Here is a 27145-nt window from a genome sequence, read left to right as displayed (position 1 = left end):
GTACCCATGGATTGGAGGGTAGCTAATGTTACCCCACTATTTAAAAAGGGGGGGTCGAGAAAAAGCGGGGAATTATAGGCTGGTGAGCCTTACATCAGTAGTGGGCAAAATGATGGAATCCATTATTAAGGATGTAATAGCGGAGCATGTGACTAGCAGAGAAGGGATCGGACGGAGTCAACATGGATTTACAAAAGGTAAATCGTGCTTGACAAATCTATTGGAATTCTTTGAGATGGTGACAGATAAAATAGATGGGGGAGAGCCAATGAATGTGGTGTACTTGGATTTCCAAAAGGCCTTCAATAAGGTCCCACATAAAGGACTGGCATGCAAAATCAAGGCTCATGGGATTGGGGGCAAGGTATTGATGTGGATTAAGAATTGGCTGGCAGATAGAAGACAGAGTTGGGATAAACCGCTCATTTTCTGAGTGGCAGGCGGTGACCAGTGGGGTGCCACAGGAATCTGTACTGGGACCCCAGCTGTTCACAATTTACATTAATGATCTAGATGAGGGGATTGGATGTAATATCTCCAAATTTGCAGATGACACAAAGCTAGGAGGGGTTGTGTGCACTGAAGAGGGGGTCAGGAAGTTAAATTGGGGGACTGGGCAGATACATGGCAAATGCACTACAATGTGGATAAATGTGAGGTTATCCACTTTGGGTAATACAAACCGGAGGACAGACTACTATTTGAATGGCAATAGATTGGGAGATGGGGAAGTGCAGAGAGACCTAGTGATTCTTGTGCACCAGTCACTGAAGGCGAGCATGCAGGTACAGCAGGAGGTTAAAAAGGCAAATGGTATGTTGGCCTTCATATCAAGAAGGTTTGAGTATAGGAATAAGGATACCTTACTGCAGCTGTACAGAGCCTTGGTGAGACCCCACCTGGAGTATTGTGTGCAGTTTTGGTCACCTTATCTAAGGAAGGATGTTCTTGCAATGGAGGGAGTGCAGAGGCGATTCACCAGGCTGATACCTGGAATGGCAGGAATGACTTATGAGGAAAGATTGCGCAAATTGGGATTGTACTCCCTGGAGTTTAGAAGATTGAGAGGGGATCTCATGGAGACATATAAAATTCTGGCAGGACTGGACAGAATGGATGCGGAAGGGATGTTTCCAGTGGCGGGGGAGTCCAGAACCCGGGGCCATGGTTCAAAGATAATAGGCAAACCATTTAGAACCGAGATGAGGAGGAATTTCTTGACCCAGAGGATGGTGAATCTGTGGAATTCATTGCCACAGAGGGCAGTAGAGGCAGGTTCATTGAATATATTTAAGAGGGAATTAGATATATTTCTTTAGTATAAGTACTGAACTTTTAAGATCAGCCATGATCTTATTGAATGACGGAGCAGGCTCGAAGGACCGAATGACCTACTCCTGCTTCTATGTTTCTGAGACAGCATGGTCCTAACTTTGATACATTTGCAGAATGAAGCAGAAACCATTGGCCTCATTGTTAAAGACAAACTGTCAGATTTGCTCCTGTTAGTTCTAGAGGAAATGAGAAGGCCACTCCATGACCAAAAAGAGTGAAGATCACTTTTGTTTGGCTGACCCATGAAAAGGGTCATACTTGCAGAAGAAATACTGCGCTTGGATGGTAACCAGAGTGAGAGTCACTTGAGTTTGGCGGACCCACAAAAAGGGTTTGGAAGTTTCATGAGCATCACTTGCTTTGTGTTCCCTCGGCCCAAGAAGAGGGGAGTTCGTTGGCACCTGTCTAAAAAGGACATTTTGTTGAAGTACCTCAACAAGGGTTTGTGAGTTAATCAACATTCTGTCTCCCCCAGTCTCTTTCATCTACTTCATAAACTGCTAACTTCATCTAAAGCCTGCGAGTCTCACCCATCTTAAAACCTACGTGTGCCATCCACCTAAGGCCTGCGTGCCTCATCCATCTAATGCCTGAGTGTCGTATCAATTTCAAGCCCACTTGTCAACATCACTCCAACCTTAATGTGTGAATTTCTGAAACTGAACTTGGAATGGACTTTCGAGAAGTAGGCCTTGAGTTGTAGCAGCTTGGGGTATTGCACACACATCACAATATTCACGCAGCGTTTGGGGGAAAGTTAGAGAAGTGTAGATAGATTTAGTTAAATTTAGATAAGTGTTATATCATTGTTAATTAATAATTAAGAATATTATTTTAAATATAAAACAGTGTGGGCTAACTTTTATCGCTGCTGTCTGATACCAGTCTTATAAACCTTTCTAATTTTTCCATGCCAACATTCTTGGCAGTTTAAAGTTCTGAAACTAAACAAAAAATAGCTATATTTTATTCACAGAATACGCAGGATAAAATTTTAAAATGCTGAATATGACAGTGCAGTTGGAGGAGGAGTCACGTGATGGAGTAGTGGCCGGACGGTGAACTCCAGCCCTCTCCAGAAAAGTCGGGAAAAACAAGAGAAAATATAAAGGCACAGAAATACAAGTTAAAGAAAAGTGAGTATAAAGGTGGAAAGAAGATGGAGACAAAAGGAGAAAAATCAAAATCAATGGAAAGAAGAGAGGAAGAGAAGACAACGGAGGAAAAAGGTGAAGGCCTTACCTGTCCGAAGAGGCCCGCTGTGGAGATAGGAGACAACTACCTCAGGTCGGTAGAAATAGGACTACAAAAATGGCTCGCAGAGCCGAGTAAAAGTGCGCAACCGCGCATGAAAAAAAACACACCGACGGGAGGGGGGACCAGCTGGGGAGTCGATCTCCACAGCCGGCAATGACAGCTGCAGCAAGAAGAGACCACAGAAGGCAAAGGAAACAAGAAAGAAGAGGAGGAAAGGGCATCAAAGAAACAACAGATGGTCAACCCAGAGGAAGAAGAAGAGGAAGAATACAGTGAAATAGATAAAGGGAAAGGCAAGGTAAAGGATATACTTGCTCTTGTTAGAGGATACATGGAGTCATTTAAAGAATGGCAAACACAGGAATTCAATGATTTAAGAAGAAGAATAAACAACACAGAAAAGAAAATAAATAAAATGGATATGAGCTTAACAGAAATGGGGAAAAAAATGGACAAGATGGAAGAACGGGCAATAGCAGCAGAAATGGAGGTAGAAGACTTAAAAAAGAAATTGGAGGAATCTAATAAAAAAACTAAAGAGGCACAAGAATTACTAGCCCAAAAAATAGATATAATGGAAAATTATAACAGAAGAAATTACATAAAGATAGTGGGCCTTAAGGAAGATGAAGAAGGCAAGAATATGAGGGAGTTTATAAAAGAATGGATCCCTAAGGCCCTAGGATGTCCAGAACTACAGCAAGAAATGGAAATAGAAAGGGCACATAGAGCATTGGCCCCTAAACCACAACCACAACAAAAACCAAGATCTATTGTAGTAAAATTCCTAAGATATACTACAAGAGAAAAGGTACTGGAGAAGACAATGGAAAAAGTAAGAGAGGGCAACAAACCACTGGAGTATAAAGGGCAAAAAATCTTCATTTATCCAGATATAAGCTTTGAACTCCTAAAGAAGAGAAAAGAGTTCAATACAGCAAAAGCGATTTTATGCAAGAAAGGATATAAATTTACACTGAAGCATCCTGCGGTATTGAAAATATTTATTCCAGGACAACAAAACAGACTGTTCTCGGATCCAGAAGAAGCACGAAAATTTGCAGAACAATTACAAAAATAGACTGAGGGATGAAGACGGGTAATGAGAGCAAAAATGATCACGATTGATATGTATGTGGGTAAAGACAAAAATAGACTGAGGGATGAAGACGGGTAATGAGGGTAAAAATGACCACGATTGATATGTATGCGGGTAAAGAGGTATAAGAGTGAATAGAGACAATGGGCATACGTGAAAGTATCTGTAATTAGAGGAAAACATAGATAGTATAGACAAGAATTAATAAGGGAAGGTAATGGAATAGAGAGAATAAGGAGGGAATTAAAAGAGTGACCTTTGTGACATATGAAAAGTGAAATCTTTTCTGGGGGGGGCTGGGTGGGGGAAAAGAGCGGTCACTGCAAAATCAGTTGACGCTTGCGAGTGGATTCGCAAATCCAAATGGAGAGGGGAGATGTGGTTGTCCGACAAGGGATAAAGGACAACTCAGGAGGGGAAGGGGAGATTGGGGATAAAGAAGATAGAAATAGGAGAATAAGGAAAATGTTGGATGTTGTAGGAATGTTGTCTGGTAAAGAGTTGAAAATAAGAAAACAGAAATGGAAAAGGAGGAAAGGTAATGATGGAAAAACGGAAAGAGAAGATAAACAAAATATAAAATGGCTACGCTGAACTATATGACTTTAAATATTAATGGAATAAATAACCAAATTAAAAGGAAGAAACTACTAAATTTACTGAAAAAGGAAAAAATAGATATAGCATTTGTCCAAGAAACACACTTAACTGAATTGGAGCACAAGAAATTAAAGAGAGATTGGGTAGGACATGTAACAGCAGCATCGTATAATTCAAAAGCAAGAGGAGTTGCTATATTAATTAGCAAAAATGTGCCATTTAAAATAGAAGAGGAAATAATAGATCCAGCAGGGAGATAAGTTATGATAAAATGTCAGATATATTCGGAGCTTTGGAATCTACTTAATATATATTCACCTAACGAAGAAGATCAAAAGTTTATGCAAGATATCTTTTTGAAGGTAGCTAATACGCAAGGGAACATACTAATAGGAGGGGATTTCAAACTGAATTTGGATCCAAATATGGATAAAACGGGGAAAAAAATTAACAGGAAGAACAAAGTAACCAAATTTATAATTAAATCAATGCAAGAAATGAAACTTGTGGACATATGGAGGAAACAAAACCCAAAAGAAAAGGAATACTCATACTACTCGACTAGACATAAAACATACTCAAGAATAGACCTATTTTTGTTATCAGCTAGTATGCAGGATAGAGTAAGAAAAACAGAATATAAAGCAAGAATGCTATCGGACCATTCACCCTTAATACTGACAGTAAAGCTAGAGGACATCCCTCCAAGAATGTATAGATGGAGATTAAACCCCATGCTACTTAAAAGACAGGATTTTAGAGAATTTATTGAAAAACAATTAAAAATGTACTTTGAAGTAAATACGGAATCAGTGGAAGATAAGTTTATACTATGGGACGCAATGAAAGCATTCATTAGAGGACAAATAATAAGTTATGCAACCAAGATGAAGAAGGACTATAATCAGGAAACAGAGCAGTTGGAAAGGGAAATAATAAACATAGAAAAAAAATTAGCAATAAAGGAAGATACAACCAAAAGAAGAGAATTGGCGGATAAAAAAATAAAATATGAAACATTACAAACATATAAGGTGGAGAAGAATATAATGAAGACAAAACAGAAATATTATGAACTAGGTGAAAAAACACACAAAATCTTAGCATGGCAGCTTAAGACAGAGCAAACTAAAAAAATGGTATTGGCAACAAGGAAAAAAGACAAACAAATTACATATAATCCAAAAGAAATTAAGGAAAACTTCAGAGAATTCTATGAACAATTATACCGAACTGAAAACGAAGGGAAAGAAGGGAAAATAGATGAATTTTTGACTAAAATTGAACTACCAAAACTACAAATAGAGGAACAAAATAAATTAACAGAATCATTTGGAACAGTAGAAATACAAGAGATAATAAAAAAATTTACCAAATAATAAGACACCAGGAGAGGATGGACTCCCAATAGAATTCTACAAAACATTTAAAGATCTAATAATACCGCCCCTCCTGGATGTAATCAACCAGATTGATGAGACACAAAACTTACCAGATTCATGTAAAACAGCAATAATTACAGTGATACTAAAACAAGGGAAAGATCCACTCTCACCAGCGTCATATAGAACAATATCTCTGCTAAACACAGATTATAAGATAATAGCTAAACTATTAGCAAACAGATTAGCAGAACAGGTACCGAAAATGGTAAATTTAGACCAAACTGGATTTATCAAAAAAAGACGCACAACAGACAATATTTGTAAATTTATTAACTTAATTCATGCAGTAGAAGGAAATAAAGCACCGGCAGTAGCAGTTGCTTTAGACGCAGAGAAGGCCTTCGACAGAGTAGAATGGAATTACTTGTTCAAAGTATTGCAAAAATTCAGTTTACCGGAGAAGTATATTAATTGGATTAAAGCATTATATGAGGGACCGTTAGCGAAAGTGACAGTAAATGGACATGTATCAAAGCAATTTAACTTAAGCAGGTCAACGCGGCAGGGATGCCCACTATCACCATTATTGTTTGCGCTAGCTATAGAACCACTAGCAGAATCGATAAGAATAGATAATAATATAAAAGGAATAAAAATATAAGACAGGGAATATAAAATCAGTCTATTTGCGGATGATGCTCCATCCTCAACATCCATTGGAGCGCTTACATCCCTAACGTCGAAGTACTCGAGATGGCAGAGGTCGACAGCATTGAGTCCACGCTGCTGAAGATCCAGCTGCGCTGGATGGGTCACGTCTCCAGAATGGAGGACCATCGCCTTCCCAAGATCGTGTTATATGGCGAGCTCTCCACTGGCCACCGTGACAGAGGTGCACCAAAGAAAAGGTACAAGGACTGCCTAAAGAAATCTCTTGGTGCCTGCCACATTGACCACCGCCAGTGGGCTGATAACGCCTCAAACCGTGCATCTTGGCGCCTCACAGTTTGGCGGGCAGCAACCTCCTTTGAAGAAGACCGCAGAGCCCACCTCACTGACAAAAGGCAAAGGAGGAAAAACCCAACACCCAACCCCAACCAACCAATTTTCCCCTGCAACCGCTGCAATCGTGTCTGCCTGTCCCGCATCGGACTTGTCAGCCACAAACGAGCCTGCAGCTGACGTGGACTTTTTACACCCTCCATAAATCTTCGTCCGCGAAGCCAAGCCAAAGAGAGATAGTGTACTTAACAGAACCAGAACTATCAATAAAAGAACTATATAAGAAATTGAAGGAATATGGAGAAGTGTCGGGATACAAGATAAACGTAAATAAAAGTGAAGCAATGCCTATGAATAACGCGGATTTCTCAAAATTTAAGGAGGAATCCCCATTCAGATGGCAAACGCAGGCAATAAGATACCTAGGTGTGCAAATAAACAAAAATCTAGGCCAATTATATAAACTCAATTACAATCCACTAATGAAAAAATTACAGGACGATTTAGAGCATTGGAAAGAGCTACCACTAACACTGATAGGAAGGATAAACTGTATTAAAATGAACATTTTTCCAAGGATACTATACTTATTTCAGGCATTGCCAATACAACTGACAGAAAAATTCTTCAAAGAGTTAAAGAAAATAATAAGGAGATTTTTATGGAGAGGGGGGAAACCGAGGATAGCACTAGATAAATTAACAGAATGGTATAAACAAGGAGGCTTACAATTGCCAAACTTCAAAAATTATTATAGAGCCGCACAATTAAGGTACCTATCAGATTTTTACCAAACAAGGGAAAAACCAGACTGGACGAGACTAGAATTAGATAAAATAGGGGAAAAGATACCTGAACACATATTATATAAATGGGACGAAAAATTGGTACAACATAGAACTTCTCCAGTATTACACCATCTCCTCAATATATGGAAGAAGATTCATGTAGAAAGAAATAAAACAAATTATCAAATACCAAAACTAATATTGACGCAAAATAAGCTACTCCCTTTTACAATAGACAACCTTTCCTTTAGAAAATGGGAAAAAAAAAGGATTAAAAGAATAGAAAATTGTTTTTCAGGAAGTAGATTCTTATCCTTTGAACAAATGAGAGATAAGTACAATATAACTGGAGATACAGCGCTGGCATATTACCAACTGAGATCCTACTTGAAAGATAAATTAGGAAGCAATTTGAGTTTACCAGAGGGAAGTAACCTTGAATATGTGATTACAGATACAATGTTAATCAAAAGATTTATAACAAATATGTATATTAAACTGCAAGAAAAGGAGAATGAGGAAACAAATGGTAAAACTAAACAAAAATGGGAACAAGATTTAAATATAAAGATAAAAAAGGAAACATGGGAGAAATTATGTTCTGGAACGATGAGAAATACAATAAATACGAGACTGCGTATGATACAATATAATTGGTTACACAGACTATACATTACACCGCAAAAGTTAAATAAATGGGACCCAACAGTATCTGATAGATGTTTTCGATGTAAAAAAGAAAGGGGAACCACAATTCATGCAATCTGGACATGTGAGAGAGTAGGAAAATTTTGGGATGATCTCAATCAGATATTAAATAAAATAACAGAAAACAATATACCAAAGAATCCAGAGATCTTTCTCCTAAGTAACATAAAAAATAAAGAATTTGGAATTGACTTGGAAGATGCACAAAAAAGATTTGTTAAGATAGCCCTAGCCGTAGCAAAAAAATGTATTATGTCAACCTGGAAATTGAAAGATAATTTGAAAATACAACAATGGTATATAGAAATGAATAAATGTATTCCATTAGAAAAAATAACATATAGTTTAAGAAACAATATTGAAATATTCGAACAAGTATGGGAGCCTTACATTAAATACAATAGCGAAAACCTACCGGGAACAAACATTACCTAAGTTGATGGAAGGAGAAGAAAAGAAAAGAATGGACTCAGTAGAATTTCTGGTGTATTTTTGTTGAATGACAACATTGTCTGACTGAATTAATGCAACCTAGATTGTATACCTAAAATGGATGAGAGGGGGGTGGTGGGGGGATGGCTTGGGAAGAGGGAGGGGGGGGAGAAAAAGTCACTGTAAATGTGTGAAAAAGAAAAAGTGTATATCATGGCTATTGTGATTTATGGTGTGAAAAATAAAAAATTTAAAAAAAAAATGACAGTGCAGTTTCAAGCAATCAGGACTCAACTTTACAAATGCCACTTATAACATGTTAGTCAACAGAACAACTCAGGTACAAGGGCTGACCATTGGTTTTTTTCTCGGAATCACTTGTAGAATAATAAATAATTAAGGGAGACACAAACAGCAGGATGCTAGAGTGCCATATTTAGTCTACATTCTGACATACTACCATACTAGTACAGAAACTCAAGCAATCATATTCTCATCACCTTCAGTCCAAGGCCATTCCAGTGTTAAGATAGATGACAATTAATTTTTCAAATGGTGTATATCCATAATTGCTCCACGAGACCTTGTATCCATCACTTTGATTTGACAGCAATTTTGAAACAGTACATGGGGAAAACAACTTTAGCAATCTGTGTAAAAGTTTTGTTAATCCAGTACAGTAACTTTCATTAATCATCTTGCAGCTTTAAAACCATTAAGAGTTTTTCATTCATATTACCATTACCTCATCTTTGAGCTGAGCCAAGAACAGAGGAAGCAAATGTTCAACTGTGCTGTCCTTGCCCAAGATAGTGGATAGACCCATAATTACAGAGGCCAACGCTGACTTTACATGTTGATTGGTGTCAGAGACAAGTTCCTGAAAAGGAATCCATGAAATTATCAAAAAATGTCAGTAATGTTTCCATAAATGAACTGTGAAGAACAGCTCCAACATTTGATAGGTTGTAGGTGCACGGACAAGGTGACAACAACATCGTTCGTCCAAATGCCAAGAGGTGTAGCTCAGAACACCACACTAACTTCTCTCACCTCAATCATGGGGAGGTTTGAGACTAGGAACTGATTCACCAACAGTCTTAAAACCTTGTTCATACTAACAAAAGGAATAGCAAAGGAGAATTCACCAATGATTATTTCAATGTTTTTTATTAAACTATTAACAACATTTCTTACTTATCTTAAATCCCACTATGTGTGCGCATGTTTAAATTCAAACCATTCCAGTTTAAGCTTGATTCTGGAAAAGTCCATTTTAAAGTCCAGTTTTGAACATCTTGTTGAATTTGAGGATCTTTTTAAATTGTAGTTCAGAAGCAATAATGAGGTAGTTTTAAACATTATATCTTTAGACAACTCACAAATCTCTTGAGTTGTCTTTCAGTGAGATATTTCTTCTGACAAGTTTTTTCACAAGTTTCCCCCCCATCTTGTTAGGGAACCGTGATCCTCCTGATTTCTTTTTTAAACTGGAGTGACCATCTTCTTTCTGGACACAAATGAAGCTGCCTCTTTTTTTTTTTAAGACCAGTCGGAAGTGGTTTTTTTATTTAAAAGCCACAATATCGTGTATCTCCTATGATAAAGATGATACAATACAGAACAGCATCTCTCTTTCTTTCCAGACACGACTGTTTCAATCCTGTCTTTTCATAGGAAGTATGGTTTCTTCCAACTATCCAACTAGTTTCAAAATGTCTCTCTGCCTTCATTTTATGGTTCTGTGACATCACATCACCAGTTTTAGTTTAATTTCTGCAAAATTTCCTGCCTTTTATCAAAACCACTCCTTATCCATAAAATCCTCTGACCTCATCTGTTCCAAGATGCTTAAACGGTGTACGACGCCAGTAAGTCTCGCACAGCTCATGTCAAGGATTCTCAGGTGTAAACACAAATGCTTTTAAGCATTTCTGGACTTTCAATTAAGAACATTTCCATTTCATAATGATTTTGTTCTTCCAGACTGCAACTCCGAAATGAGCTCTCGCTCTCTGAGTGCAACTGTGTACATCTCTCTGTAAATGTGTGTGATCCTGTACCAGCCCATACTAACTTAATAAGAATACATATACAATATTCTAACTCAAAAACTTACTTTACTAAGAAATATATAATTTTTAACTAAAGATGTTAACTTTAAAGATTAAAACAAATCTGCTACAGTCATCAGGCTCCTGAATTAAACCCACAGCAGGGATCTCACAGCCTATAGACCAAATTCAATGTGTTCAACCTGTGCAGACAACTGTGCTTTGTTTCATCTTCAATTTGATTTCAATTTTGATATTAATCCCTTCAACTCCCCTTAACAAATGTTAACCATGTTTTGTATATGGTTTAAATATTGTCCGTCATACAAATCGGAACAAAATGCACAAACACATTCATTTCTATTGTGAGAGTATGTTTTTGGGAGATAAATTGGGAAAGGTTTGTTAGTGTAGGTCACATACAAACACTTTAAAATAGATCTTATTTGAAATACTGGAGTTCTGCTAATGCCAGACCTATTGGCCCCACAGCCTTTGCAAGAGCTTTGGAGAGTGTCCAAGAGACTTCACTAATGGATTGGTTACAAAAAGGCAACAGATGTAAGAGCTTGTCAGAGCCACATTCTGTCTGGAGGGGAACTTGCTGTTCCAAGAGGGTCATGTGGTTTTGCAAGCAGAGAGAGTCAAACAGGCTTTCTCTCAGGGAGGGGGAGGGAGAGACACAGAGATCACTTCTACAGTGTTCCAGTCAGTAACAGCAGCTGGGACTGGAACAGGACAAGCTGGCAAGCTTGGGGAAAGCCCCATTTGGAAGATGGGTTGTGAGTTCTGAGTTAAGCCTGGTCAAAGCCCTTGTGGTTCATGCAAAAAGAGAGAACTGGCTGTCTAATGTTTCATTTGGAATAATAAGGGAAACAAAAGGAAACTCTGTGGTGACCTGAAAGAAAGAGGTTATCATCTGGAGAACTCTGAGGGGGCAAGTTTTGTCAGCAAGACACTGAAGTGGCTGATGGAAGTAAATCAGTTGTGGATGTCCTGGAACAACAAATATCTCTCTGAAAACCAACAAGAACCTTCCTGAGCATTAACCATTTACCTTTCAAGCACCAAAGCCTGGTGAACTTTATAAATGTTAAATTCTGTGCACAGTGTAAGAATTGCCTGCAACCAGTGAACTTAAGAGGAATGAGAAGTGTGATTGGACTGTGAACCAAAGAACTTTTCTGAACTTACACACACACACACACACACATTACCTACACGTGCACTTAGAATTAGAAGGGGTTAAGTTAGGTTAGTTAAGTCAATAGTGATGTTAGAGTGTGATTCTGTTTTCATGTTTAAAGATAATTAAACACAACTTTTGTTTAAGTAACCCTTTGTCCTGGTGAATGTCTATTGCTGCTGGGTTTTGGGGTCCTCTGGGCTAGTTACACTATCCAGTAATATTTCTGCTTTTTCCTCATTTTACAAAAATCTTGAAATCGCCTAAAATTTCATTTTTACCACTATTTTGGATGTCATCCCACACATTCTCCTTCCAAGTTGCATCCACGATACACCCAAGATGCTGCACATCAGTTGTCATTGTACTTCAAAGACTTCATAATTCTCAAAACATGAGCTTTATAGTAAATGTTGGTTGAGTCTAAAAACTTTTTCAGCTCGACATTTGCCTCATTCTCCATTAACTTGTTATCACTAAATCACTATTTTCTGCTTTACTTAACTTTCTCCGACACTTTTCTATTTTAGCCAAGTTGCCAACTTCAGCAAAATATCCCTTTCTTTCACAACAGAAGAGCAATGCCACAGGTATACCCTAGTTTACAAAACTACAGCCTTCCTACGGAACCTCTCGTTAGCCAAAATGGTGTAAAGCGAAGAAATGATTACCATTTATTTCTACTGGAAAATTTTGTTAAGCGCTCCCAGGCCCAAAAAGTAATTTACCAAATAACACACAAAAGCTAAAGTAACACTAACATTAATTAAAAGCAGGAATGATAAGCAAGTCAGACCAAGTGTATCCTAAGGGAATGTAAGAAGCTAGGCAAGAAATCGTAGGAGTCCTGGGAGCTACAGATGAGCTGTTGGAGACTGTAGGGTGGGTCATGTTGTGCCTATGTTGCACTGTACTTAAAAATGCAAGAAAAAATGGAAAACAGATCAATGAGCTTAACATGACTGATGGGACATTATTGGAGGCGATTTGTGAGAAACCAGATGTAAATGAATTTGGAAAGGCAAGAACTGGGTACTGTCAGGAAAGGGAAGGTGAACAGGCAGTCAGTGCAGAGGACCACTGTGGCTGTCCCCCTCAACAATAAATATGTTTGTCAGAGGGGGAGAGAAACACGAGCTACCAGGGACAAGTCGTCGTGCTCAGGTCTCTGGTGCAGAGCCTGGCTCCTCAGCTCAAAAGGGAAGAGCTGTAACAAAATGGGCTCTCCCCCTTGACCACGAAATCAGGCCAATGTTGCACGATGTTAAAAAAAGTTTGCAGATGCAGCAAATTGTTGTTCAATGCACAAAAGTGCTGGAGAAACTCAACAAGTCACTAAGTATCCTGATGTAGCAAAGATAGGTAAACAATGGGCCGCAGCTTCTGGTCAAGATGCAAGCAAAATGCATAAATATTGTAAGGTCCATTTTTAAGTTATTCATATTTTAATTACTGTAAATATTCGTGTACAGGTACATGATCCTTTATCTGGAACCCTTGGGGAACAAGGTGTTTCGAATTTCGGAAAGCCAGATTTAAGCCCACCCGAATTGTGATGTTGTATCCACCCCACCCCATCCAGTCGCCCTGCCGTCTCCCCCCACCCCCTCACCAGCCCAACTTGCGCTGCCAGTCTCCCCCCCCTCGCCCACCCAACTCGCGCTGCCGCCTTTCTCTCCACTTTCCGGATTTTGGAGCTTTCCGGATTTTAGATGTCTGGATAAAGGATCATAATACAACCCCAGCCCCAATTTTTGAGGGGAAAAAGGGAGAAAAATTTTACCGAGTATAATACGACCCCCCCCTCCCCTGCCTGATTCACACTGCCATCTCTCTTCTCCCTCGCCCGCCCGAGTCGCGCTGCCATCCCTCTCCGCCCTCGTCGCGCCGCCATTCCTCTCCCCCCCACGCCCGCCCAAGTCGCGCTGCCATCTCGCTCCCCACTGCCCGCCCAATTCACGCTGCCGTTTCTCTTCCCCCCCTGCCTACCCAATTCACGCTGCCGTCTCCCTCCCCCTCGCCCGAATTGCGCTGCCGTCAATGTAGGCGGCCGCTGATATTCTTACTGATCGTTAAAAAAGAGTTAAAATAATAACCTCGTGTATAATGTGACCCCCTAATTTGAGTTTGAATTTTGGAACAAAATTTTTTGCATTATATTTGAATATTTATGGTACATGCTTGAATTTTAAGATTCTCCTGTTACAAGCAGTTACAATCATGACTAAACCTGAATACACACAGTACCCGCCTATTATTAAATCCATGTTTCTTTTCCATCACAAAACTGAGAAGCGTTTTTATTGAAGCGAATAAAATCAGATGCCACATTATTTGTAGTCATTAGGGTTAGAATTTGAGAAAACATGTTACCTTAACATATGGAAAGATGTGATTCGTTAGGGTTAAGGGTTAGGGTTAGAATTTGAGAAAACATGTTACCTTAACATATGGCAAGATGTGATTCATTATGACAGTTTCTCTGCAATCTGCTGGCAAATTTTCACAAAAATCTGAAGAATAATGCATTATATATTAGAGCTGCTCTCACACAAAGCAAACTAATACATTAAAAGATTAACCAAATTTAACAGATGTAAATGTTTACTTATCTATTTATAATCCTTTCCAGATAATAGTAAAACTATATTCTGAAATACACTTTGAACAGCACAAGGAAAATAGACTAGCTTCTATCGCATGGACATCTGGGAAATTTACTTCCTTTATCAAATTGCCTCTTTACCCATGTATAATCGTGGCAAAGTTACACTAGTGAAAAGAATTCAAATTAACTCAAATAGCAACTTGGCATCTTTGGAGGCATTGCACCAGCTATGGCAAGGTGGATTGACACACATCTTTGAAATATTGGGACTCATGGAGACAGTCCAGTTGACTGATGCTCATCCATGATAGCTTCACTTCCACAAAAGGGGTCCATTACTAAAATACATAAGTTACATTCTGAAACACTAAATATAATTTGTGTCCAACTTCAAGATGCAGAACTAAAATTGAATCGTCTAGGGAAGCAATTTCACTGTTTCCACCTATGTCTATTAAGCTTGCTTTATTTTGAAATGTTTTTCAATTTTTCTGCAGTCACCGCCACAGGCCGACACAGAAGACGCCGTTCAAACACAGCAATTGAGAAGGCTGTCCCCTTAGGCCACTGTAAAACGGTCTCTGCCAGCCAATCGCCAGATCGCAAAAGGGCTAATCAGCGCCCATGGCGGCAAAAACCACACATATTGACGACACTGCAGCAAAACAGGCTGATCCAGTCAATCGGCGAGAGCGGGTCATAAGGACACCAATCAGAGCCTGAAGGGGCACAGATTACACCCGTCAGACACATGGCAGTCAGGGTCTGCCTAGTCAGTTCATTAATCAGTATCAACTGCACTCCTTGTTGTGTGTGTGTGTGTCTTATTTCTAAGCTAGAACCTGGAAACATGCCACAATATCTGTTTACTTGTAATTTCCTTCCCTTCCCTCAGAATTTTGAAAATTAAACAACAATTAAAGTGACAAAAAAAAGTAAAAAGAAAAATTCAGCGTCCCACCAGTCTTTTTAAATTGCCTTCCACTCCTTGAGATGCTTCACTGCTGTTGTCTTTATGTATTTTGTTAGTTTTTTTTTTAAAAGAACAGTGGCCTGTTGTTACAGCTGCACATCAAAGTGCTCTAGACAAGGTTGCCATATTTTGGAAAAAGTATCAGATTTATTTCTTAAATTATATGTTATTTTCTCCATGTGCATGCAGTTCTGCATCTCTATAGACCATCGAGTGATGAGCGAGGGGAGTTGGACTTCCACATGATCACAACACATTTTTTTGCCACTGACAGGGCAATATCTACAAATTTAATTTGGAATTTAGTTAATATTCTGCCCACGTGTTGTAAGTGAAGGTTTAAGTGGGTCCCATAGATTAAGAACCAGTCCAAGATCAAGGTACAAAGCACAAGTTTATTCTCAAGAGATGCAGAGGAAACCACAGAATCTAAACATTAAAGACACAGTTTGCAAGGGGATGGAGGTGCACTGCGGGTAACGAGGGAAAACCGACAAAGCTTAGGAATGGCACAAACCCACATCCAGTAAACAATCAGATCAAGTTGACCGGGACAGACCCTGACCGGGACAGACCCTGACCGGGACAGACCCTGACCGGGACAGACCCTGACCGGGACAGACCCTGACCGGGACAGACCCTGACCGGGACAGACCCTGACCGGGACAGACCCTGACCGGGACAGACCCTGACCGGGACAGACCCTGACCGGGACAGACCCTGACCGGGACAGACCCTGACCGGGACAGACCCTGACCGGGACAGACCCTGACCGGGACAGACCCTGACCGGGACAGACCCTGACCGGGACAGACCCTGACCGGGACAGACCCTGACCGGGACAGACCCTGACCGGGACAGACCCTGACCGGGACAGACCCTGACCGGGACAGACCCTGACCGGGACAGACCCTGACCGGGACAGACCCTGACCGGGACAGACCCTGACCGGGACAGACCCTGACCGGGACAGACCCTGACCGGGACAGACCCTGACCGGGACAGACCCTGACCGGGACAGACCCTGACCGGGACAGACCCTGACCGGGACAGACCCTGACCGGGACAGACCCTGACCGGGACAGACACAGCTCTAACTAACTGGCCTTGGGTCTCACCCCAACCCAATACAGAAGGTGATACTCACAGGCCACGAAGAGTCAAGAGATCAAAGCAAAGTCCTTTATAATCCTGCAGTAGGTCAATCACTAGGGGACAGGTTGGGTCCTGTTGGTTGCTGTGACCAATGGCAAGCCCAGGGTGATTCACCTGGGCCAATTAGGTGAAGGTCACGGCTAAGTCCAGGCAGACTGTCTGGAGCTCAGTACCTATTGAATGGGCTAATCACGAGGGTCATCTTGATGGTTTGGGGTGAGTCCGGCCTTGACTGACATGCGATGTGTCCTCCGAATAGGAGTTTGGCAGTGCCACCATGTGGCAGTCATGATCCTCCATTACACCACATCCTCTAGGTTTCCTATTAAATAGACTTCTGGATCCAATGGGAAGTTTTTTTCCTGTAATCCTGGTTAATATACAATTCCAACCAAAACGGTCTCACCTTTGTACAGGTCTATGTGGAGTGTATAAAGGTCCCAATTTCTAACCCACACCTGAAGCATATTTCCAATATCTGATTTTGCTTCATGTAATTTTTGTGGTATGATATAATTGGTGTAAGAAATTATATTGAACCAATCTTAGTCTGGAGTTGATCACCAATGTAACACTTTCCCTACATAAATCTGACCAACGCTTTTCAATGATCATTATTCCCGAGTCAGACTCCCATCTCTTCCTTGATTTCTGCTGGCCTGGTTTTGGGCTCTCACTTTGAAGGACAAAGTACATTATGATTATAATGACCCTCAGGTGAGGTCATGGTAGGGCTCCATTTTTCCCTCAGGAAGGATCTTAACTGGAGAAAATAGTGAAAGGTTCCATTAGGCAAATCATATTTATCCTTCAGTTGTTCGAAGGATACAAGCTGTCCATTCTTATAGCAGTCCTCAATAGCTCAGATCCCCTTTCAGTACCAAGTATCCAGAATTTAGTTACCTAAATTCATAGCCATCAGTTCATTACATATTAAAGGCATTAGGCTTGCTTTAATAAAAAAGTACCAGATCTAAATGAAGAATGAAATTCCCAAAAAGTGTATGCATTACTCTCAGAAAATGGAAACTATGGAGTCATAGACAGAAGGAACTTTGTAAAAATACAAAGTAGAAATGTTACAAATCTAAATTAAAATGATAGAATACAAAGCAAGTTGATCAGCATCTAAATGCACAAAATTAGCATTTCAAACCTGATAGTTATCAATCCCAAAAAGTACCATGGTTGCTACGTGCTAAGTAGAGCCAGCCTTATGATTTTATTTGCATTTCTAACATCTGCATTATCTTACCTTACATTTGTTATAATTCAAAATGCTCCTGTCAGCTCAGCCTCAGTCAGCAATTTTGCTCTGCTCCAATAATGAGTTACTATCAAATACATTAAGAAAGTAGGGTAAGCACCTCTGTGATCTCCATCTAGGGGATGAGGTGCAGTGGACAGTGGTGTGGATGGGTGCCTTGACTTTAACCATTTTCTCACACTGAAAAATCTAACCATGGTGCTATGTAGACGGATGACAGAGCATGAGATGCAGCTATTGTACATTGCATTTACCATCCCATAGGCAGCTTATAATCAACACTTAAAGGATACATTTAATGTTTTTCAAATCTTTCAAAGTACTTCACAACCAATTTGATACGTTTTTGGAGAGCAATACAATTGAAACATCAGGAAAAGCAAAAATGCAACAGGCATACAATGAAATTCCATTTACAACAATCTATTTCAATGCTGTTGGTTTAAAGAGCCATTCGGTCAGTACACCAAAGCAAATCTATTTGGAAAAGTGTCACCAGGCAGGTCTTCACTGTGCAAATCTTATTCGGTGCTGCACAAAATATTTGAAAAGGGAAGACAAAGTGAAGAGCAAAACTACCTTTAACCTTGTTGGCTCCAGCAGCACGAACTTCAGCCTCACAATCTTTCAACAAGTTTTGGAAAGCTGGAACTAGATCATTTTCTGTAATTTCAGGGCCCACAGCTTTTTGAAGCTGTAAGACAATAGAAATAAAATTAGTAACAAATGAAAAGGCAAAAAAAAACCTTATCTTTTTTTGATTCATGGGATGAATCAAAAGTTACAAAATTAATGTAACCCTCAGTATAATCTGCTGAGATTTTTTGGGTTAGTTTTCTCTTTATTTTTAAATAGATTAGGTTAGGTGGCACTTGTATATTTTTCAAAATGTAGTTTCTGTCTTCACCCAGTGCAGTGGGGGGAGGGGGAGTAAATCAAGTTTATACTGTTTGAAGTTTACATTTGTGTAATATTGTATTTTCAGTTTCCTTCCCTTTTCTTCATTGTTACTGCATTTATCATAAAAATCTATTTTAAAAGATTGGAAAAAAAAGGCAGAGGAAGAAAAATAATTTGTTGATATTTCAGATCATCGACCCTTAGGACACGTGGCAAGTGCACTTATTCTGTTTTAATTTGTTGAATGTTCGTCAATGTTCAAGTTTTAATCTGTCACTTTATTTTAATGCAGAAGTCCATTTCAATTTTATCGACAGAGATAGTCAGAACAGTTTAAAAGCTTGGACACATAAATGGGTGAAAACAAACGTGGGGGAAGTCACAATTTAGATCTTTTTAAGTAATTGTATTTGCAAACACAACTCTGCTGTTTCCAGAAGGAGACAAGCAAAACACAGCTACTTGATGTCCATACTTGAGGAAATTGATTAAAGAAATTGCAAGACACCTGGAGAGAAACAGTTCCATCAAGAAGCTGTAGCATGCATTCCAAAAGGGCAGATCATGTTTAACCAACTTGCTGGAGCCATTTGGGGATATAACAAGTGCAGTGGGTAGTGGGAAGCTGGTGGGTGTGATACAATTAGATTTCCAGAAAGCATTCAAGAAGATGCCGCGCAAAAAATACATCTGCATAAAATAAGGATGCAAAAAGTTGGGGACAGAGAGTTGTGAAATTGAAACTACAGGTACACAATCCTTTATCCAAAACCCTTGGGGGGACAGTGTGTTCCGAATTTCGGACTTTTCCAGATTTCGGAAAGCCAGATTTAAGCCCACCCCAATTATGCTGCCCTATCTACCCCTCCCCCCTTCCAGACACGCTGCCAGTCTCTCCCGCCCACTTCTCCTGCCCGACTCGCGCTGCCGGTCTCTCGCCCTCGCCCGGCCGACTCGCGCTGCCGGTCTCTCGCCCTCGCCCGGCCGACTCGCGCTGCCGGTCTCTCGCCCTCGCCCGGCCGACTCGCGCTGCCGGTCTCTCGCCCTCGCCCGGCCGACTCGCGCTGCCGGTCTCTCGCCCTCGCCCGGCCGACTCGCGCTGCCGGTCTCTCGCCCTCGCCCGGCCGACTCGCGCTGCCGGTCTCTCGCCCTCGCCCGGCCGACTCGCGCTGCCGGTCTCTCGCCCTCGCCCGGCCGACTCGCGCTGCCGGTCTCTCGCCCTCGCCCGGCCGACTCGCGCTGCCGGTCTCTCGCCCTCGCCCGGCCGACTCGCGCTGCCGGTCTCTCGCCCTCGCCCGGCCGACTCGCGCTGCCGGTCTCTCGCCCTCGCCCGGCCGACTCGCGCTGCCGGTCTCTCGCCCTCGCCCGGCCGACTCGCGCTGCCGGTCTCTCGCCCTCGCCCGGCCGACTCGCGCTGCCGGTCTCTCGCCCTCGCCCGGCCGACTCGCGCTGCCGGTCTCTCGCCCTCGCCCGGCCGACTCGCGCTGCCGGTCTCTCGCCCTCGCCCGGCCGACTCGCGCTGCCGGTCTCTCGCCCTCGCCCGGCCGACTCGCGCTGCCGGTCTCTCGCCCTCGCCCGGCCGACTCGCGCTGCCGGTCTCTCGCCCTCGCCCGGCCGACTCGCGCTGCCGGTCTCTCGCCCTCGCCCGGCCGACTCGCGCTGCCGGTCTCTCGCCCTCGCCCGGCCGACTCGCGCTGCCGGTCTCTCGCCCTCGCCCGGCCGACTCGCGCTGCCGGTCTCTCGCCCTCGCCCGGCCGACTCGCGCTGCCGGTCTCTCGCCCTCGCCCGGCCGACTCGCGCTGCCGGTCTCTCGCCCTCGCCCGGCCGACTCGCGCTGCCGGTCTCTCGCCCTCGCCCGGCCGACTCGCGCTGCCGGTCTCTCGCCCTCGCCCGGCCGACTCGCGCTGCCGGTCTCTCGCCCTCGCCCGGCCGACTCGCGCTGCCGGTCTCTCGCCCTCGCCCGGCCGACTCGCGCTGCCGGTCTCTCGCCCTCGCCCGGCCGACTCGCGCTGCCGGTCTCTCGCCCTCGCCCGGCCGACTCGCGCTGCCGGTCTCTCGCCCTCGCCCGGCCGACTCGCGCTGCCGGTCTCTCGCCCTCGCCCGGCCGACTCGCGCTGCCGGTCTCTCGCCCTCGCCCGGCCGACTCGCGCTGCCGGTCTCTCGCCCTCGCCCGGCCGACTCGCGCTGCCGGTCTCTCGCCCTCGCCCGGCCGACTCGCGCTGCCGGTCTCTCGCCCTCGCCCGGCCGACTCGCGCTGCCGGTCTCTCGCCCTCGCCCGGCCGACTCGCGCTGCCGGTCTCTCGCCCTCGCCCGGCCGACTCGCGCTGCCGGTCTCTCGCCCACGCCCGCCCGACTCGCGCTGCCGGTCTCTCGCCCACGCCCGCCCGACTCGTGCTGCCGGTCTCTCGCCCTCGCCCGCCCGACTCGTGCTGCCGGTCTCTCGCCCTCGCCCGCCCGACTCGTGCTGCCAGTTTCTCGCCCTCGCCCGCCCGACTCGCGCTGCTGCTTCTCTCCCCACTTTCCGGATTTTAGACGTCCAGATAAAGGATTGTGTACCTATACTACAGAAATTTAAAGCCAGTTGATTAGATAATATACACACAAGGTGGTCCTCTTGGTTTATGAGGTCATAAAGCATGGAATCAGGCCCTTTGGCTCAACCTGCCTCACCAATCGAAAAGCCCCCAACTGCACAGTCCCACCTGCCTGCATTCAGCCCATATGCATCTTCAATCTATTCTATCCATGTATCCATCCAAATATTCCTTAAATATTGCAGCACCAGGCAATATCCTCAACTATCTATTATACCAACCACCCGATGTGTTTAAAAAGTCACCCCCCACCCCCCCCAGGTTCCCATCTCCCTTAAACTTTTCTCCACTCACCTTACACTTCAATAAATGATATACTTTTACTTTCATAGCCTCTGATCCTCCAAACAAAGGATGAGGGGGTGGGGGCTGATTCAACATTTAGACTTTGAGTGATAAATTACCAAAGTGTAACATGAGAGTTGCTCTTTCAATGTGTGTTTCACCTCCCCCCAGCAATGGAAAAGACAGGGGACAGACAGGCCAAAGTGGGAGTAGAAAGCATGAAAGTCGTTGCACTAATGCACAGAAAGCCATAGCATGAGCTCCAAAGGCATTAGATCAGGTTGGGAAGTCAGGTTGTTTATGTCACTGGATAGTAAAGAGGGACTGATGCAGGGACAGGTGCTATAGCTCCAAAGGGCTTCAGAAGAAAGTGCCAGGAAACTGGGAGAACAAACTTGCCAGTCACAAAAACAGCAGTCCCCGCAGAAAGTAGAAGGGCATGGGAAAGCAAAAGGTGCAACTAGTAGTGAGGTGGTGATAACCTTGGGAACTCTTCTGCTGCTTGGTATGGGGAGAGGGGGATGAGAGCAGATAGGTAGAAAGTGGGGAAAATACACAAGGCCTTCATTAACGATGCCAGAAGAGAAGGCACTCTTCTGGAAGGTGGAACATTTCACAAGACCATTCGGCATTCACAGATTTGGCAATGAAAATGAGTAAAGAAAACATCCTTACAAGAGGCAGAATGGGAGGGAGTCATTTGAGAGTTGGAGTTTATTCAAGATTTCAGTGGCAAGAGATGGAATTCCAGAGAACCACAAAATGAAATGTCAGAGCTAGTACAAATGAATTTGAGAGGAGCAAAGATGAAATGGATGAATTGTGGTGTACCAGAATAGCTTAGGACTAGGACGATTCCATCTCCGTCAGATGTAGCTGAGATCTTAGTGAATATCCATAGTTTCCCCAATTATTTTGCTGTTCCTCTGGCACTTTTATGCATGACCTTAAATGCATCTTTGGCTATTGAACTTTATATTGATCTTTATGCTTATAGAAATAGTTTCTTTTTCATCCAAACATTTAAATTTTGTTTAAAACATATCCATTGATGTTCTACCTTCTACTCAAAGGCAAAAACCTGTACACACACCGAAACCCCAGAATTGTTCCAGCAGGATTATCTTCCTTGTTCACTGAAAAGTTAGATACAAAAAGTTGAATTCAGGCCTACTTAACAAAATCCAAACGATGTTTACCAATAGGCAAACTGAGCGAATCTGGAAAAAATCTTTTGGTATCTGTCATTGTCATAAGAGAAACAAGTTTGTATTAAAAAAATGTGCAAGAGGCTGATTCTAGTAATTATAAACTGTCAGATTTATGTTTTCAGGACTCCAAACGAAGAGAGCGTGGTTGGAATAAAGTACAGTACAACTCTTGATTATCCAAAAGGGTCAGGGCCGGGCCTATTTTGGATAAACTTTTTTTTCCCCAGAGAACCTGTCGTATATTTTTTTTAAAAACAGCAAATCACTTGCAACAGTGTTTAAACAATAAGGCTTTTTAAGCATTAAAATAATGTTTAATTCTCACCAAAAAAATGCTATCACCGATACTTCTCCACTGAGGCCCTGCTCGTGCCGGGAGCCCGAGGGTCCGGCTCCTTCCCGGGAGCTTGAGGTCCACCGCTGCTGTCGCTGGGACACAAAGTCCCCGGTCAGTTGGGTTCCAAAAAATTTTTGGATAAATGAGGATTTCTGATTTATTTGAATTATTTTTTTAAATTTCAGGTAACAGGGGATTTTGAATAATTGGAGTTGTACTTAAGACTATTTAAAAATATAGATGCACAATATTACCACCCCAAAAAAGCACATTGTACTTGAATCAATAATCCAATCATAAAATCGCAATACTTACTTCAGAAAATTTGTCTGCCACCATATAGCGAACACGCCAAGATTTATCCTCCACTGCTTGCCTTAGGGTCGGCATTACTAAAGCCTCCAAATCTTCCTGGGGCAGCAACTGGGCGATACTGACACAAGCTTCAACTGCCAACAACCTCACTGAATCCTGTGAAAAGATTTTCAACAACATGGTTCAGGGTGGTCCTTAATTTAAAACACAAATAAAACACATTTTAACATTAGCAAGAATTAACCTCAATAAAAGTTTAAAAATGAATCCTGGTCATTTTCTTTTCAAAAATACATGTTCAATTGCTTGAACAACAAGTTTTCTCTGATTGCAACAAGCTGGCACCTTGCCAGGATACATACAATTGATGAAAATTCAGTGAATTAAGATTCAAAATCATATCAACGGTTGGTAATGGCAATGCTGCTGCGGACCCCCTGTAGGGAGAGGAGTCACAGCACTCTGGCAGGATCCAGGTTTCAACTGCCATCAGCTCAATACAGGCTTTAAATGGACAGTAACTGCAGCAGACAGTGCTTTTATTTAAAACCCATGACCTTACGTCTGTGCCCAAGATGACAGTGCCTTTGATCACAGCAGCCATGAAGGATAACAGACTCTGGGGAATCAGAGGACTGGTGCAGGGCACCAGAAAACCAGGAGACCATCCCCCATTTGAGAAGGTGAAGCAGAGGAGACGACCCACAGGATGGCGACCATGGCAGCAGACCAGTGAGGGGCTCCGAAGCAGAAGAGCACACAAGACACGGGCTGTTGGCAACTTGAGGCAAGGAACCCATACAGGTGTGGGCTGCTGGTGACTGCAATCAAGGGATTCACACCAGGCATCAGACTACTGGAGACTGACTAAAGGGGTACCAGGTATTGGAACTAGGATGTGAGCAGGTGCCGAGGGCGCTGAAGGGTTCCTGATCGTATTAGAGGTTCGGATCTGGAGCTCAGGCTGCTGATGGTTTGGACTGACTTTGAGAGGCTCCAGGAGTGTTGGAGGCAAATCCATAGACACACAGTGACTCTGAGGGGACTCTCTTTTGCTTCTCTTTCTCTGACTGCAGTAGGTGCTTCAGGCTATTTCTGACAATGGTAAATCTGTCTGCCTTACAACAGATGAATACAAATTTTGTGTAATACTGCACTGTTTTTATTTCACAACAATAAATCGAATCTTGAATTAGCATATTATAGCGCATGATCAATATATAAAGAAAAGATGATTAACTAATTTTCTTCCTTCCACAGCTGAACATGTTCCTAATGGCTATAACTATCTGGGCAAACACTGCTCCAACACCATATACAAGTTTGGAGAGGATACCATCCTCAAAGGTCTGATTTCAAACAGTGAGGAATTGCCCTTTTGGATACTAACCACGATAGCACATGCACAGTAAACGGTCAGACACTGAGGAGTTCAGTAGAACAGAGGGATCTAGGAATACAGATACACAATTCCCTGATATTCGTAAAGAGATTTTTGAAACATTGGCCTTCGGTATTGAGTATAAGAGTTGGATTGTTGTGGTAAACTTGTACAAGATATTGGGTAGACCAAATTTGGAGTATGATGTGCAGTTTTGGTCATCACCCATAGGAAAGATATCAGAAAGATTAAAAGATTAAATGTTGTCCAGACATGGAAAAGTTAAATGGGTTAATACTTTATTTAAAAAGCATAGGAGGGGTGATTTGACAGAGGTATTTAAAATTCTGAGAGGTATGGATAGAACACATGCAAAGAGGCCTTTTCTCTGACTTGTTTAGCCTTTCCCTGCAGCTCAGCTCCTTGTCCGCAACATTCTTTTAAATCTCTACATCACATCACAATTCCTGTACTCCATACAGTTAAAATAGAAAGTCTGCAGACACTGGTTGTGAGTGCAACACCCAAATGTGCTGGCAAAACTCAGCAGGTCACACAAAATCTATAGGAAGTAAAAAGTAACCAATGTTTTGGCCTGAGCTCTTCAAGGCTTGAGCAAAAACAAGCAGGCACCTGAACGAAAAGGTAGATGGAGGGAGAATAGAGGAAGGGGAAGGGGGTGATGCAGGAAGTTATCGGTGGATACACGCAATGGAAAAATTTGCTCACACCCTGACGATGGGCTCAGGCCCGAAATGGAGGTACCATTTACTTCCTATTGATGCTGATTTGACCGCTGAGTTTCTCCAGAATATTTGTGTATTGAATCAGGATTTATTGTCCTGAACAAGTCATGAAATTGGATGTTTGCAGCAGCGTCCTAGTGTAAACATTCAGATTCTAACCATCGGAGGTTCATTGATCATTCAGGAATCCGAGGCAACGGGGAAGAAGCTGTCCTTGTGTTGTTGAGTGTTTGTCTTTAGGCTCCTGTACCTTTTTTCCGATGGTAATAAAGTGAGTGAAGAGGGCCTGGCCTGGATAGTGGGAGTTTTTGAGGATAGAGACTGCTTTTTTAAGATACCGCCTCATGTAGATTTCCTCAATGGAGTGAAGTCTGGTACATGTGATGGGCTTGACCTGAGAGTTGGCGCCTCCATACTCCAAGCAGCGATGCAACCAGCCAGAATGCTCCCCACGGTACTCCTGTAGAAGTTTACTAGAGTCTTTGGTGACATACTGAATCTCCTCAGACACCCAAGTATAGTCACTGGTGAGCCTTATTCATGATTGCATACACGTGGAGGCTCCGAGACAGATCCTCAGAGATGTCGACACCCAGGATTTGAAGTTCTTGACCCTCTCCACTGCTGAACCCTTGATGAGGACTAGGTCGCGTTCCCCAACTTCCTCCTGAAGTCCAAAATCATCTCCTTGGTTTTGCTGATGTTGAGCACAAGGTTGTTGACATTACTCCACTCAATGAGCTGATTTATCTCTCTCCTGTACACTTCCTCATTGTGGTGTCATTGGCAAACTTGGAGATGGCATTGGAACTGTGCCTGGCCACACGGTCATGGGTACATGATGAGTAGAGCAGTGGGTTAAGCACACATCCTCGGGGTGCACCTTTGTTGATAATCCATGAGGAGGAGACACTCGGGGGAGGGAGAGACAGAGGCCGAGAGTTTGTAGCTTCTTGACCAGCACTGAGGAATAAATGGTGTTGAAGGCCAAGCTGTAGTCGATGAAGAGCAGCCATAGGTATGAACTGTTGTTTTCAAGGTGATCCAGAGATGAGTGGAGAGCCAGCAATATTGCATCTGCTGTGGAGCGATTGTGACGATAGACAAATTGCAGGAGGTTCAGATCTTTACTTAGGTACGTGTTAATTCTGGCCATGACCAGCCTCTCAAAGTATTTCATCACAGTACAAGTTAGTGCTACTGGGCGATAGTCGTTGAGGCAGCTCACTCCACTCTTCTTGGGATGAATGATGGTCTTTTGAAGCAGGTGGGATCTATGTCACAATGAGAGGTTGAAAATGTCCATGAACACTCCAGCTAGTTGGTTGACACAAATTTTCAGTACCCTGCTAGGTATGCGGTCAGGGCCTGACACCTTGCAAGGGTTCACCCTTTTGAATGGTGTTCTGACATCGCCCTCAGATATCACAAGGTCTTCCAGCCTTTTCAGAGATTCTAGCAGGCACGGTTTGGTTATTTTACTCAAAGCAGGCTTGGAAGGCATTCAGCTCAATGGGTAATAAAGCA

General features: G+C 42.8%; 1 protein-coding gene across 1 annotated transcript in view; it reads right to left on the bottom strand.

Moving 5' to 3' along the window:
* LOC138741622 (serine/threonine-protein phosphatase 2A 65 kDa regulatory subunit A alpha isoform) overlaps positions 1 to 27145 on the bottom strand; it is a 104533-nt gene that overhangs the window by 51344 nt on the left and 26044 nt on the right. Inside the window, exons 6-9 of the mRNA XM_069895974.1 lie at positions 23492 to 23647; positions 18429 to 18543; positions 14289 to 14359; positions 9352 to 9486 (exon numbers count right to left, since the gene is read on the bottom strand). Coding sequence (XP_069752075.1) covers positions 9352 to 9486; positions 14289 to 14359; positions 18429 to 18543; positions 23492 to 23647 — 477 coding nt within the window. The remainder of the gene's footprint in view (positions 1 to 9351; positions 9487 to 14288; positions 14360 to 18428; positions 18544 to 23491; positions 23648 to 27145) is intronic.

Source organism: Narcine bancroftii, chromosome 8 (assembly GCF_036971445.1).
Source record: "Narcine bancroftii isolate sNarBan1 chromosome 8, sNarBan1.hap1, whole genome shotgun sequence".
NCBI lineage: Eukaryota > Metazoa > Chordata > Chondrichthyes > Torpediniformes > Narcinidae > Narcine > Narcine bancroftii.
This window is presented reverse-complemented; position numbering and strand designations above follow the sequence as displayed.